We start from the raw sequence: 16,697 nt of genomic DNA on the forward strand, positions 1-16,697 counted from the left end.
TGTTTGTTGAAGTTCAATGTGTGGAAAGTAGTTCAGTTGAACAAGTATCTGAAGAGACACATGAGAAGTTATACAGGAGAGAAACCATTCAATTGAGTTTCTGGCAAAACTGTTTACTTGATAGGAAAAACTGAAGATGCATAAAAAATAGACTAAGAAAAGTCTTGTTTGAGTTTGAAGAAAAACTGAAGATGCATAATGAGAATTTATACTGCTGAGAAACCTTTTAGTTCAAAGTAAATCTAAGTGACGGTGTAACTCATTCTATTTCAAGATAAGCCTTATCTCCAATCTCATGTTTTTTCTAGTTGTTATTGTAATAACAATTTCCCACAACAGCATGTTTTGTATTTGTGCATTTCAAATAAAATACTACTTTTCCAGTCATATATTGTCATTATTCAAGTTTAAAAAAATATTGTTAAAATCGTATCGTATCGTATCGTTATCGTGAACCCAGTATCGTGATACGTATCGTATCGTGAACTGAGTGTATCGTGACACCCCTATTGTAAAGCCACAGCACAGTGAAGAGGATATTAATGTGAAGATTAGCCTCTTCCTTTTGCTCTCAGAGTGCATCAGATTCATGCATTTTACTTTAAAATGTACAAAATTTATTTGTCCGGGGGGGGCACAGCCCCCCCTAGAAACCCCCCAGTCAGACTAATATGACCTGGGCCCCTGGGGGTGTTAATCTGGCTCTGGCTAGAGTCAGAAACACAATCCCCGCGCCACTTGGGCTCATAGGGTTCCATTGCCTTTGCCACCCAGTGACGCGGTTTGTTGACCAAAATGCTGCTCGGCTAATGGATAGTTTTAGGAATACGAGGGATCCCGTATTCCTAAAACTAGCCATTATCTTTTGTGACTATTGGCTGTTTGTTAACAACACTTGTTAACAACTCAACTTCCTTTTTCCTCGTTCTTGGCATCGGGGAAATGGGTCACATGGTGATTGATAAGGTGACCCGATTTCTTAAATGAAAATCGTGGACATTTCCAGATCTGCAGTCAATATCATCAAAATATCCAATTAAATAAATAAGACAATCCAGGTGTTATGCCGAGATTTGCGTGCCCGCCGCCGAGCGCGCACGTCTCCTCCTGGGAACAAACCAGAAATCTTCGGTAGGCTATATGAGACGGACGCTCTACCAATGAAGCTAAAATTCTGCAGCTCCTTACGTGTCTCGTGCATATAGGCGTCTGGTGAAAGAGCGAGAGCGAGAAGGAGTCACCTCGCAATGTAGGCTTGCATTACTGTTTAATAACAATAACCTACTTTATAATCTCATATTTGTATGCGTTATCAAATGATGAGAAATCACTTGACATTTTTAGAATGTGTAACCCGCTGAAGTCTAATTGATCAGACTACTCCTTTATGTCTGTCTTTATTCATTTTTGTTTGTTTTTGTATGGTTATGAAAGTTACTTAATTTATAGCTAACTCATTCTGACTATATTTACGGTATTCACATTGTTCTAATTTGCTCTACAGCTGTTTTTTTTACGCTTGCCCCTAGGCCTAGGGGTACGCGTACCACAGTTTGGGAACCACTGGCAAACTTTCACTTTTCAACCTTCAGTAGCCTTAATTGTCTGGACAAATAGACGCTAAACATCTTTTCTCGCAGGACCTGTCTTCAGATGAAAGGTTATGCACATAGGTAGGCTATGTAAGTTACATAGCCTACCTATGTGCGTATATGTTTTGTCCTGCAACTCATAGGCTACTGCATAAAAAATGTATTTCAACAGAACAGTCTCCAGTTTTGCTTTACCCCTTCATTATTTCCATAGCATCAGTTAACCACAGCAAACAGCATCATGTTAATGCAAAAAAAAATATATATAATTAACATTACATTAAAATATAGCAAAGTGGATTTACTCTTCACTACAGCACAAACTAAATCTGAAGATAAAGATAGCAAAATATTAAAATATCTGATTTGTCTTTTTATTAAACTATGCTCCCAGTCCCAGACATAAATGATATTTTGTAGATAGGTTTAAAGCACAACTTGCACATGCTTCATATGAATTTTAGAGCAAATAAAAGAAAAAATATTTCCTTCAAGTATATTCTATTTTTAAAGAAAGTAACTGTATCCAGAATACCACAAATTGAAACTATAACTGTAATGGAGTACAGTTACTTATGTTTTGTATTTTTAATATTGTATTCTGAACACATGTATTCCGTTACTCTGGTTATTCCACAACCCAGATGCAGAATTGTGTTGCTAGTCAGAAACCTAGCTTATTTCCTGTCAGCTATTGTATTATCAAACACTTTAACTGTAAGCTAGGAGCAATTTAGAATGTTTATGTTGTCATGTTACAACCATCCACACAACTGTCCTTTAGCTAATAGGCTAATGGAAGCTACGTGGATCTCTTTCCTTTGAGGCTCTTCAAGTAGACAATGGTTAACTGCTGTAACTGGAAAGATAGCAGACAGTTTTCCAGAGGAAATGGCATAATACCAACAATAAAATATAACAAAATTACATCCCCTCATATTATTGATTAAATATCACATTTACAAAACAATCATTTTATTTCAGGCCCAATGGATGCCCATACTTTTCGCAATTTATGTTTGTGTCTTTATGCATTGTGCATAATGCATGTCCTACCTAGATGTTTTGGGACTGACTGTGTGCTTGACCACTTGTTTCTGGAGTCCTTTTGAACATCCCCATATAAAGAATCACATTGTCTTCTGGAACAAATGAAAGTCATCTAATGTGGCTGAAGCCACCTCAGTGCAAAAGACGTCATCAGGCAGGGACACCAGGCGGTCCAGAGAGATGTAGCTGGGTTGGCTCGGGTCATACTGAGCCTTTCTGAGGTACTCCAGGAACAGGTGGCGCTCTCTGATACGCAAGAACTTGGAATTGAGGACCTACGGGAGGAAGAGATCAGATGTGTAACTCATAATGCTGAATATACATGAACACACATATGGACTTAGTTGAAATCAATTCCAGTTGGCCAGTGTTCTCAAACCTGATTTTCTAGTGAATGTTCTTTATTTGCCAGGGCAAAATCCATAATATTAGAAGGTAGTACATTGGATCACTAATTTAAAGAGTGTCAGTTCAGTCTACCTGTGGGAACTTGACGATCAGGTGGTGGGGCACCTTCATGGTGTTGTGGAGGTAGTCAAATATTTGGGTCAGTTTCTTCTTATGGGTGGTCAGCACTTTGGGGACAGTGGAGACAATGTGCTGGATCTCATTTTCCTTGAAGCCAAGCTCTATTTTGCACACCTACGTAGAAGCACACACACACACACACACACACACACACACACACACACACACACACACACACACACACACACACACACACACACACACACACACACACACACAGAGTTAACTTTTTAAAACACAGTAGCTCAATGTAACTTGGAACTAAACTAACACATCATACTGTATCTACTGTCACTTCAGTACCTTCAGAGTTTCTTTAACAGGCTCCAAACTGCCACATAGTAATCTAGGTAGACGAGCTACAATGTCCCGGGTCTGGGGGGGGGGGGAGAAAAAAACACATTATGCTACTCTCCTTTTTATCAACAGATTTACCATTTGTTTTTGGTAATGTCATTACAAAACAATGTGATAGTATAGAAAGAGACTCGTGTATTTTTGCTAAGGCCCAGACATGGTTAAACTTCTCAGTGGGACCATCTTCATCAACCAAAGACGCTTACTTTCAGAGTGCTGAGGCCGAGCTGCTGCTGATAGAATGACAGTCTGTTGTCCAGCCGTTTCACACTGAAGTTGAGCAGATAAGGAGCTCTGGACACCATGGATGCCACAGATTCAGAGCTGAACTTCCTTGACCGAAGATAATTCACCCTTCCAAAGCAAAGAGGGAGAGGATATATGTTGGGGGAGAAAAACACGTTTAATCTTTTTTTTTTTGTATATTCAGTCAAAGAAAGTCCATCCACTTCTGTCATAATATTTTGTGTGGTTTAGTGGTTAGAGATCATCCTGTAAAATATGCTTCAGCAAGATATTGAAAACCTACTCATTCTATGTAGCTCTGGCTATGAGCATTGACTAAATACATGGAAAGTAAACGTTTAATTTCCCTCGTGCCCGAGATACGCTCATCTCACCTGGCCTGCAGGTTGCCCAGATCCTCAGTGAGAATGAAGGGGTTGTAGGAGAGAATGTAGCCCAGACGAGAGTCCTCCACCCCAATCTCTTTGAGGAACAGCAGCCTCGGAGCCACATCTGCCTGGAAGTCCAGCCTCAGTAGCATGGAGCCTACATTCGGCCTTTGCTCCAGCTTCCACAGGTTCACTCCTGCAATGAGAGGCATAATACAGTAGTCACAAATGTGTGGCCACTGAATCAGTGACCAGGGCAGCCGTTCCAACCTTTTCACACTCATGCCCCACTTGAAAATCTCAAAAATGTTTGTGCCCCACATCCAACCGTAAACTGTATGGAGGCCAAATAATGCTTTCTCAGAGCCCTTATTATTTACTTGTTAGAACCATTGGTTTAAGTCAACATGATTTCTGCATGAATTAAGCATCATATACATCATTATGCAAACCTATGTATGTATCTCTCCGGCCTGACAGCATTCATAGTCGGCACGGGTACAGTCAGGGGTCCCCGAGCACTGCGAGCAGATGTTGACAGGGCTGGATTTTTGAATTAGGTCATTAGGGTCATCTATAAATGGGCAAACATGGCTAATTAGTGGCCAAAATAAGTGAACACAGGTTCAGCACCACGGAGAGCTCCATTCATTAGCAACTGATGGAGCACACCTGAGCGGAGGTGGAATCAGACAGGGAAGTGGACTATGAAAACCCTCTGGGGAGAGAGAGGAGAGGCTGACTAGCATCCAGAATCCAGCTTGCAAGCAAGCAGGATTCTAAAACAAACAATACCGCCCCCATCTGGCAATGTCAGGTTATGACTAAATGGCCAGTCATTGTGTGCTCCAACGGGTATCAGAACTAGTATAAATGGAATTACCTAGCTGTACCAGCTTGCTGAGCGTCTCCGACTTGTCAACGTAGCCTCTAAGAGAGGTGGAGGCAGGAGGTAGGGCAGAGGAAACGGACAGAGCAACAGCCTCTTCATCGCTGATCTCCTCTAATGCTGAACGATTTGCAACCGCATCTAGATCTGGGAAATGGTATTGAAGAAAAGACTAAACAAATTGAAAACGTGTTCAACTCCCTTTAAGGCAGTGGTTCTCAAACTTATGAATGATAACCCACATTTTGAAGAATATAACATAAGAAAAAATAAGAAATTGGGTCAAAGAGTTGCAATTAGTGCCTCCTGAGCACATTTATTTTAACATTTTATTTATTTTCATTATTTATTCTTACATTTTTTTCTCTCAAGTACCCTCTGTAGTATCTCCACGTACCCCTAGGGGTACGCATACCCCAGTTTGGGAACCACTGTTTTAAGGAAAACAAAAAAACTAAATCCACTTATGAATGGTGATGTTGAATGTATGTATGTTATGTATATTGTCAGCAGTAGATGAAGGGGACAGAGTGAGAGAAAGAAAGGAGCGAGAGAGCAGGGAGCGGTGAGGGGTGAGTGGGTGATGGGTAGCCTGGGTAAACCCAGCCTCCACGTGACCTGTTCTCAGACCTGCTGAGAGCAGGTCTGAGAGGTCACGTGGAGGCTGGGTTTACCCAGGCTAGGTGATGGGGACAGCACCAATATGTACCTAGTGTTATCTGACTGTCAGTCACTGGCACAGCATCTCCGATTTGTGACAGAGGGTTCTTGTAAGGCACGACATCCAATCCAGACAGCTCCTCGGCAGCATCTTTGTCTTCCTTCGCTTCAGCTGTCACACGCTTGGCATTATAGTCACTGTAGTAGCACATCTGTTGTTTCCACCTCTGTCTTGCGTGAGCTGTTGTATGGTTCCCAGACATAAACAAGGATCCATTGGGGCTTTTGGTGGATGCTCTGAAGACTGCAGTGCAAAGCTGGACTTGAGGAGAGTACTGCAAGGTGAAGCCCACTGTCTTATTGATGCGAAGAAGACCTGTGCATCTTTGACACAGCTGTATGCAGGATGAGGCCATGGCGATTCTTTACAAAGAATGTGGACAAGATATGTTACAAGGGCATTGTCATTCAGTTCAGGACATACCTGTTTTCATCTCTAGCTAATGATTGTGTGACAACCTGGTGACAACATAGCTTTCTGGGGTGTCACTGATGAGCCTGCTCATGCTATGCTAGCAAGCTAAACAGTGAGTGTACTAACACAAGTACGCATAAGAAACATTACTTGGGCAAATCGAGCACATTAAATGGACACGAAAACGTTTTACTCACATACATTCAACCAAAACCAAGAAGTTAAATTAACTCTAACTTACCTGCTTCAACCAGTGTCGTACAATGTCAACTGAGCTTATTTTGTTCACGTGCACGCTGACGGAAAGATTCCCCGGAAGTGTCACTACGTGGACTGTACCAAACAGTGTTTTTGCGGGTGGGCATATAGATTCCCATACTAAGCTCATGGGGATATCAAACACAAACCGACGCTAAAATTATTGATATTATGCACCAACACGTACATCTCTTTAATAGTACGATATACGGTTTACGTTATGTCTTCTGTTAGATATTATAATACACACTTTCACAAAGACACCCCCATTAGCTCTGTAGGACAATCCGTTGTCGGGGCTGTTGTTGTTGCTTCTGCCTGGTGCTCTCTTCTTCTCATCGAGCTGCGAAATTCCCAATTGCCTCTTTGCACTTATAGTTTTAATGGCATAGTTGTTACAATTATCATTTTTCTAAATCCGACATTAGCCAACAGAAACATGGCGCCCAGTGTGTCCTCTCGAACACTGCGCAAGGATGCGAACTACAAGCTACATTTCCGGATGATAAACGAGCAACAAGTGGATGATATCTGCATCGACTTCTTCTATAAGCCGCACACCATCACACTTTTGACTTGTACTGTGGTCAGCTTGATGTACTTTGTGTTTACCAGGTAAACAACACAGCATTGCTGACTGGAAAATTGCACTGGTAGATATTTAATGATAGTTATAATTAATAATTGTTAATTATAGTTTTGAAAAGCTGTCGGTCAGGGGGCTGAAACTGAACTGCACTAACGTTAGCTAGCCTACACATGAACACCAAAATCCAAGTTTGTATAAAACCTATCATGATGAAAAGTATGCTATGGCCATCTGCCATTGGCTGATCTTTTGGGCCAGGTGATATTACAGTGGAATAATATGAATTGTATCGTGACAGGGATGATGAACACTTGGACAACAACCTTAGAGTGGGACTTTTGGTGGTTGTCTCATTTTTCTTGGTCATCAGTGTCCTAGCCTTCCCCAATGGTAAGCTAACTGAATTCACACTTTCACAGTAGCAAATCAGTAAGGCACATGATGCTACCATGTGGGACTGAGTCCCTTCCAAACACTGTAAGGTCCATCCCCAATACTGTGCTGTTGTAGTGGCTTGCACCCTTTACGGCCTCTTTTATTTATAGAGTGAAATATGCACCTGTAGATATGTTTGGAGGGTGTTACTTTCCACTCACTTGAAACAAACAATAATTTCTCTCCTAGACTCTTTGTGGAGATAGTTTATGCTGAGAGTCATGAGCCTTCCATGAATGGTACAAACACATTAATGGTCACTTGTGATGCTGTCTTCATCAGGACCTTTTACCAGGCCACACCCTGCAATATGGCGCGTGGTGTTTGGTGAGTGTGTCTCCCCCAATCAGAGTAATCTTTCTCTAATTCTGCTTTGGTCCAGTACATTTTCATTTTCATCAACACCCTGACCAGCTCTCTTCTCCTTCCTGGTTAGGGCTCAGTGTTCTCTACTTCCTGTTTCTTGTCCTCCTCATCTTCCTCAACTGGACCCAGGTGAAGACACTCATGTACTGGCTGGATCCAAATCTGCGCTATGCCACACGCGAGGCCGATGTCATGGTAAGGATGAGCTTTCAAAGTTGAAATTGCTCTGTCCTCTGAACCATCCGAACAAGTCCATTCCATATTTTACATGCTTCCATGGCGGCAGCGAGCAGGCTGCTTTCCATGGGTTCAGTCCAGGAAATTAGAAGAGGTTTCATCCATATCCAGAAATATTTTTAATTGGAGCAAAAAAAGGAGCAATCCACATAATCTAAAAAACAATATCTTCTCACTATTTTTATCCTCCCCAAAAAAGTAGAATTTATCAAACAAATGGTGACAATAACATCAACCAAGCAAGGTCTTCATCATAAACATGTTGTTTTTTTATCATAATGATTATGATTTATGTTGAGTTTTCAGAATATAGCCTACAGTGGAAACACAGCTAATCAAACCTCTCTCCTCCTGGTGGCCAGTGCTTGTTTTATAACTCTCTCACTTCTCCCCCTGCAGGAATACGCAGTGAACTGTACGGTGATCACATGGGAACGAATATGGAGCCACTTTGACATCTTTGCATTTGCCCACTTTGCTGGCTGGGCCATGAAGGCCCTGCTCATCCGCAGCTACGGCCTCTGCTGGACTATCAGCATCACCTGGGAGCTCACTGAGGTAGCGTGCGTGTAACATGTAACATGCATGTGTAACATGTAACATCCTGTGCGTGTGGTATGTGTGTGTTTGATAACATGGCACATGTTTCAAGTTGGATGCAGGCATGTCCCGACCATCTTCAAATCCATTCCGTGAATCATACACAGGGCCATTTCACATAATTTGGCATACTTGAGAAGATTCAAACGTGTTACTACTCTTGTACGTTTAGGAGCACAGTCTATTTGACAAAATCAGCCTTGCCTCAGCATAGTGTCTGTGCACGCAACAAGCATTGCTTGTCTGGGGGAAATGCATCATAACAAAACAGTAGTGTGAGCACTGAGCAGGATATGACATAACACGAGTTGTCTTGACTGCTCCCCATTGTGGACTGGAAGGATTAGATCATGACATTTAACCTAATACCATAATAACCTAATATTTATCACAGTCAGAGTCAACTGTGTCACAGATAGTGAGGTGAAACAAGGTGCTACAACCATGCTAACTGGCCACCATCAAATGTTCTTTTATGGACAATATTAGTGCCAACAATGACCCATGTATAACAACAGTTCATTTGTAGACTTAATATTTTCTACCAGGATTATAATTCCCTTGTGTGAGAAAGGTTTTGATGAACTCCCACCCACACCACACCACATGCACATATTTCATTGTCACTCCTCTCCCCAGCTGTTCTTCATGCACCTTCTGCCTAACTTTGCGGAGTGCTGGTGGGACCAGGTGATACTGGACATACTGTTGTGTAATGGAGGAGGCATCTGGCTGGGGATGACCGCCTGCCACTTTTTGGAGATGAGGACCTATCGCTGGGCCAGCATCAAGTCAGTTTTATTTTCTTTATATCCAGGATATTCACAGACCTCTTGGCATGAATTATCTAAATGTATGGCCTTAAGATGTTTTAAATACTGTAATTTGAGCTCCTAATTTTTGTTTTACCCAGTTTACAGGTTTCATTTCAAGTTTGATGCAGCTATAAAATTAGCAGTGTGGGCAGATTTCTTTACATTCAGTGATATTTAGTTGAGGCAGAGTTGTAAAGTAAGTAGGGGTGTCACGATACACTCAGTTCACGATACGATACGTATCACGATACTGGGTTCACGATAACGATACGATACGATACGATTTTAACAATATTTTTTTAAACTTGAATAATGACAATATATGACTGGAAAAGTAGTATTTTATTTGAAATGCACAAATACAAAACATGCTGTTGTGGGAAATTGTTATTACAATAACAACTAGAAAAAACATGAGATTGGAGATAAGGCTTATCTTGAAATAGAATGAGTTACACCGTCACTTAGATTTACTTTGAACTAAAAGGTTTCTCAGCAGTATAAATTCTCATTATGTATCTTCAGTTTTTCTTCAAACTCAAACAACAAGACTTTTCTTAGTCTATTTTTTATGCATCTTCAGTTTTTCCTGTCAAGTAAACAGTTTTGCCAGAAACTCAATTGAATGGTTTCTCTCCTGTATAACTTCTCATGTGTCTCTTCAGAGACTTGTTCAACTGAACTACTTTCCACACATTGAACTTCAACAAACAAAGACGTTTCTTTGTCTACTTTTGAAAAAAAAATTTTTTTTTTTTTTTTTTTTTTTTCACGATATGAGATTTCATCTCAACGATACATATCGTGACGTTTTACTATCGCGAAATTTCGTGGGACGATATATTGTGACACCCCTAAAAGTAAGTATGGCAAGCAAACTAAAGCAAAATCCATTGATTGTGTAGTTTCACTGAAAGATCTGAATGGGAACAGTAATAGTGTCAGTTTTTTCTTCTGTCACATTAATTTGACCCACGTGAATATCTACCCTTTGATTAATATGGGACAGGGTGAAAACAGTATGCCAAATATGCTTTGCTTTTTATCATCACATCTACTTTAGTAAAGACAGTTGGACGTCATGCCCTCAAACGTTTAATTTCCTGATGTCCTTCTTATTGTACGGCTCACTTGTTGCATCTGTTCCAGCATTCATTTAATAATGTCTTAAATGTGCCTTTTATAAAAGGAAATGTCCTGATATTGCTAAGAATCACTTTGCCCATCGTTGATGTGTAAAAGAAAAACATCCAGAGTAAATCTAGAGAACTCGAGCGCTGAATTGCTCCTTGTTATTGTGCGATGTGAGCTTGCATTTTTCTGTGACACGTCATGATGAGCCTCCATCTCTGTGCAGGGACATCCACTCCACCACAGGGAAGTTCAAGCGGGCCGTGCTGCAGTTCACACCGGCCAGCTGGACTTTTGTGCGCTGGTTCGACCCAAAGTCCTCCTGCCAGAGGCTGGCGGGCATTTACCTCTTCATGATCCTGTGGCAGGTAGGCTTTGACCTTTGACTCGGAAATACTTTTAAGATTGTCAGAGTTGAAGTGATGTCTCAATACTATAGTCTGCAAATGTGTAGGAGTGTGAAAATAAGAGATATCCCTGATGAAGTCCTTGGGTTGGCCCTGAGCTTGACCCTGTTACTTCCAGACACATATGATATAGAGGTTAATATTCAGAGGCCAGCTAATAAACGAGAGATTGCTGGTTCCAAGTAATACTCTTGAAATATGTATTTGTGATAATCTATTGATTCCCCTAAAGCAGAAATGAATCTGTTCGCAACTCCTAGAGCTTGTTCCATGACAGCACGATGAATGCTTGAACCGGGTCCTCCCTGCTCACCATAACACCCTGATGCTACAAATCTGTCAGCTTGCCAATCTCTCAGCAAAAACAGAACCCATAGATACAGTCAGTGTCTCGTCATAGACGCGTGTTCAATGGATCAGCGTGGGGTAAATCCTCCCGTTCTTCCAATGCAGCAGAGTTGGCATTTAGCCGCTAGCCCAGCCCAGGCAGACAGGATCAGGGATTCAACCACCGCAGTGAACGTAACATCTGAACAGATGTCTATATACTGTACCCCCGCCGCTAGCCAACCTAACGACACTGCGCACGCATTCACACACTGATTTCACTCACTCACTGAAATCGTTTTTATAGTTTATATAGCTTTATAATAGGCTACATTAAACCATTGGTAGGGGAGATTTAATCATCATGGGAGATTTTTTTTTTCTCTTTTGACAATCATCCCACGACCCCCCAAAATAATCTCGCGACCCCCAGGTTGAGAACCACTGCTGTAGTGTAGAGCCACAGCACCATCCTTTGGTGAGTCAGCCAATTGAGTTATATGGGGGTTACCATCTAAGACCATCTAGTCTCGTGCGCCAGCCGTAGTAACATTTTGTGGGTGTTCCCACACACAGACTGACTGTATCCATCTTTTTAGAGTCCTAATAAATCCCACCTGTCCTTCACCCCCCCCCCCCCCTCCCACCTTCACAGCTGACAGAGTTGAACACGTTCTTCCTCAAGCACATCTTCGTCTTCCAGGCCTCTCACCCTCTCAGCTGGTGTCGCATCCTCCTCGTCGGAGCCATCACTGCTCCCACCGTACGGTATGCACACCCTTCAAAACAGCATCTTTATGATCCCACTATGAGCAACAGTAAATATGACATACTGGACTTCAGTGGGGGTGGGGTTGACTCCTGATCAAATAAATTGCTTCGGGCAAAAAAAAAGCTTTTATTTATTTTTGTTATTAAGTTTATGCGTAAACCTTTAATTCTTGCTTTGCTCTTGAAAAGAACTGAGCTCATATGCAGTACGAATTTTCTTCTACCTCTTCCAGACAATATTATGCATACCTGACAGACACTCAGGTCAAACGAGTCGGGACACAGTGTTGGGTGTTTGGGTGAGTCTCTCTTTAATCCTGTCGGTTTATGTTTATTTTTCTGGTATAATCTTGTATGGAGTAGTAGTTCTTCATATCTTAGTGTGCAATCATTTCCTGGTTGATATCCAGATAAAGTAGGAATTTGCTGTTATTTTTCTTCCTCCAGCACATTGCCACATTTTGAGGTAAATTTGTAGGTAAAACACAACAGTGTTGTGTTAGCAGTGATACAGTAGCAGTCCTCATTGAAACCACTGGCCACAAGCTAGCTAGTTTGCTTGCAGTTCCCACTAGGGGTGGGAATCACCATGCCTTACAATACGATATTATCATGAGAGTTAAGTCACGATACGATAGTATTGCGATATTGCAATATGCTAGTATTGTGATATATTGAGTATTGTGATATACTGTGATTTATTGCGTTTTTTCAACTGCAAATGACACCCCAAAGGAATTTTTTTTGTCAACATCTGTTTTATCTAATGAAATAAAGTTTCCACTCTGTTCATCTCACTTAATCATTTTTATTGCAGCAAAATGCGATTGTCAAGCAGACAGACTGACCAACACTGTCATAAAAGCCTGTCCTAAATGTTGCATGCACTTGACATTTTGTATAATAAAATATCACGATACTTGGCATTCGATACGATACGATATATTGCCCACAAAATATCGCGATACTATGCTGTATTGATACCCCCCCCACCTCTACTACCCACTGCTTTGAATGAGGGACGCTAACAATGCCACCAAGCCATTTTAATGGTAGCTGAAAGAGGATTTGTACAAAGATTTAACTTACAATATGAGAAAGGCAAAAGACAAACCGTTTTCCCCTCACTAAACTGGGAGGCCTGTTGACTTATTAATAACTTATGATGACAGTATAACCTTGACTAAAGGTTTTACCTTTTGTCTCTGGAGACGGTATTTTGTTCGGGGCTCTTGCTTATGTTTTTTTTTTAAATATAAATGTGTGCCCCTGTTGCTCTGAGGTTACATCCCACCAGAATCATTTCCCACATTTGTGTTTGTAAAGAAGCATGCAGCCTGTGTCCTCTGCTGCCCACTGTCCTGAAAACATGGGGCCTTTATCCTGTGTGCCATCCAATTTGATGGTGAATTGAAAGTCCTCTCTGTCTGTGTTAAGCATTGGCACGGAAGCGCCGTTGCAGTGTATTGATATTGCCAAGAGAGGGGGCCATTGTCAAATGTACAAAAACCCAACCCTAAACTTTGCAGAGCAGCACCACTGTGTGTTTCTCATTGTGATCTTATGTTTCCCCATAGAGCTATTGCTTTCCTGGAGGCTCTCGCCTGTGTCAAATTTGGGCAGGACCTGTTTTCCAAGACACAGACCCGCTCTGTGGTTCTGTGGCTGCTCTGTCTGGTAAGAGGTGTGTGTGTGTGTGTGTGTGTGTGTGTGTGTGTGTGTGTGTGTGTGTGTGTGTGTGTGTGTGTGTGTGTGTGTGTGTGTGTGTGTGTGTGTGTGTGTGTGTGTGTGTGTGTGTGTGTGTGTGTGTGTGTGTGTGTGTGTGTGTGTGTGTGTGTGTGTGTGTGTGTGTGTGTGTGTGTGTGTGTGTGTGTGTGTGCCTGGCCTGCGTGTGTGTATGTGTGTGCATGTGTGTGTGTTTCAGTAATGCCACCATACCACTGTTAATATACCACATAACTTCAAGGACAGGTATTCAAAATTAGTGTATATTAAAATTGTCTGAAAACTGTCATATTAGTCATTTGCCTTTGTCTATCTGGAACTACACATGCAGTGTTATCAATTTCACTATTGCACCCTCTTTCACACTGTGTAGGCACTCATCACACTTCTCTGCTTATATTGGATGGTGTGGTATGAGCAGAAGAAAATACAGGTGAGATGATGGCTGTGTTGCTTGCTTGATTCCGTTCTTGATATGTGAAGCTTGAGTGGTTAATAAATCATTTCAACAAGGCTCATCTATTTATACTCTATGCAGACATGCTCATAGCCATGTGTATTTTTAGTTTTAGTTTAGTTTTGTTACAAATGTCCCTCTTTTTACAGAGCGTCTCTGTGCCAGGTGAAGATTATGACGAAAGCAGTGGCATTGACTCGTGTGGTTTCATCCCAGATGGCATTACAGGTGAGCCTATAGAAGAGAGGCTTTCAAAGTGGGAGGCGGGCCTCCCCAGGGGGGCTCCAAGCAGTTTCAGGGGAGGCTCAGTGAATGGAAGTTTTTTTTTTTTTTTACTTTAGTTACTACATTAGTTATCAAAATGAGATCACATAGAATAGCCTAAATGTGTGTGATTTGGTTAAAGATAGTTAAGAGATACAGTACTGTTTTTCCCACCTCCCCAGATGTAGAAAACTAATGGATGCATCACACAGACACTTTCCTATGTATTTGGTGTAGTCTTAAGTACAGTATGTCAAACAGCAATATCAGGCTATCTTGGCTCAGTTGTTGAGTGTCTATGGGATCACATAACATAATCATGATCCAATAGGCCTCCAGGAATTTAGTGAGGGGGGTGCCTTTTCCCCAGCTTTGTCTGGGGGGGAGGCCCACAGTCCCAGACTTTGAAAACCCCTGGCCTAGAACAAATACACTGATCACAGACCTTCCCTATAATCTCTGGCCTAAATTTTGAACACAACTGCTTCTTTCCCCCTCATAGCCGAAAGGGATTCCTGTACTAACTGGCAGTCTGCGAAACGAAGGAGAGCCTCTGGGAGGAACCGATTTGTGAACGGCCATGGAGGAAAGAGTCACTAAACGACAACAGAGAGACCAAACATACCCACCGTGTACTGTGGAGGGAACAGGTGAAGGAGACTTCCATTCTTTGACTAGCACTTATCAATGGGCCGTAATGGCTGCCGCAGCACAACCCGGCGTTTTCTAACCAGCGGTAGTGAATCTTGATGTTGGGACGCTTTGCACTGTGGGACAGGTAGTCAGATCAAATCAGGGGTGCGCTAGCTTTTTCCACCTCGTCTATTTTTACAGCTCACTCTGCACTATAACACTGAGCATGCTACAGGCACTCGCACTCTATGCACTAACCCTACACTGGACTGTCATGTATTTATTTATTATTGTGTGCTGCAAAGTTTAATAGCTTTACTAGAAAAACTAAATGTTACTAGAAGGAAGCATTTTGTATATCTAATAAGGATTTTATGAATGGTTAACTTTGCTGATTTCATATATTTAGATTTAGATTATAATTACCAAAAGTGATTAGCTTCTGCACCAAATACTACTAGTATACATGTTTTTTATTCGAAATTCGGCACCAGGAAAAAACTTGATTTTGTCCATTCCAATTTAAAGGAGCAACCAACTGTTACTGTACCAACTGTGGCTTTTACATAATGTGTATCCGCCTTTTTCTGTCAATATGACTGCAGATATGGATAGATATAAGATATATGTATTTTTCCAATTGTTTGTTTTTGTGTGTGTGTGTGTGTGTGTGTGTGTGTGTGTGTGTGTGTGTGTGTGTGTGTGTGTGTGTGTGTGTGCGCGTGCGTGCGTGCGTGCGTGCGTGTGTGTGAGAGAGAGAATTAAGATGTGTGTACAGAGAGAGAATATTGTGACATTCAGCACAATAGCACTGTGGCGACATTCAAATGCTGAGGATAATCAATGATGCAGAAAAAACTGCAATTCACTCGATTTTTAGTGTGTGATCTAAATTAATTAAATAGTTTGCAGAAAGGTGAATGCTATATAACTTAAAGTAAGTGAATGTTCCAACCAAGCCGTTTCCTTTGTTTCCTCCACATTTTCATATGATGTACACGAGTTTGCTATTTAGTTTTGGGGTCTGTTTAACAATCTCCCATTAGTTTAACCAATGTTAGTAACTTATTGTCTATTTATTAAATGTCTGTTGATGTTATTTGAATGGAACTGGCTTGGCTTCAGCACAGTTCTTTGTCAAAGATCCCAGTATTTGAACATCTGAAATATTGAATGTGCTAAAGCACTGTATTAAAGGTCAAAAGTTTGAAAACTGTAATTTCTAACCTCTAATATACTGTACTCATGATTTTATGTGTGGGTTTGCTTGTTTTTGTACACAATTAAAGAATGAGTACATTTCCAATTGTTTCCACCATTGTAGCTATTTTGTTCTTGTTGCAGCACCTTATCCACTGATGCCTGCAAGCAGATAAGAGGAAGGTTTCACACATCTAATATAACAGCATTAGACAATTTCCCATGCTAGCTGGAAATGGTCTTGTGGTATTTTTATTTGACTTATATGTTGTGGTAATGTGCCACAGGTGTTTTAGACGTTACTACCCTACACAAGT

General features: G+C 41.3%; 2 protein-coding genes across 2 annotated transcripts; one reads left to right on the forward strand and one right to left on the reverse strand.

Moving 5' to 3' along the window:
- Positions 1-2,581: 2,581 nt before the first annotated feature.
- Positions 2,582-6,460, reverse strand: LOC310784643 (transcription termination factor 3, mitochondrial-like). The gene is made up of 8 exons (XM_083645659.1): positions 6,407-6,460; positions 5,740-6,113; positions 5,025-5,177; positions 4,148-4,337; positions 3,734-3,881; positions 3,474-3,545; positions 3,123-3,284; positions 2,582-2,917 (listed from the first exon to the last, which is right to left on the reverse strand). The coding sequence occupies exons 2-8, from the start codon at positions 6,104-6,106 to the stop codon at positions 2,723-2,725; spliced, it is 1,287 nt and encodes a 428-aa protein (XP_083501785.1). The 5' UTR covers positions 6,107-6,113; positions 6,407-6,460; the 3' UTR covers positions 2,582-2,722.
- A 396-nt stretch (positions 6,461-6,856) lies between these two features.
- On the forward strand, positions 6,857-16,451 carry ptdss1b (phosphatidylserine synthase 1b). Its single transcript, XM_083645569.1, has 13 exons — positions 6,857-7,038; positions 7,311-7,402; positions 7,730-7,774; positions 7,884-8,008; positions 8,450-8,608; positions 9,290-9,441; positions 10,823-10,964; positions 11,986-12,098; positions 12,335-12,400; positions 13,679-13,778; positions 14,200-14,259; positions 14,433-14,511; positions 15,050-16,451. Exons 1-13 carry the CDS (start codon positions 6,863-6,865, stop codon positions 15,145-15,147), a joined length of 1,407 nt encoding a protein of 468 aa, XP_083501695.1. The 5' UTR covers positions 6,857-6,862; the 3' UTR covers positions 15,148-16,451.
- The last annotated feature ends 246 nt before the right edge of the window (positions 16,452-16,697 follow it).

Source organism: Poromitra crassiceps, assembly GCF_964638095.1.
Source record: "Poromitra crassiceps genome assembly, chromosome: 11".
Taxonomy (NCBI): domain Eukaryota; kingdom Metazoa; phylum Chordata; class Actinopteri; order Beryciformes; family Melamphaidae; genus Poromitra; species Poromitra crassiceps.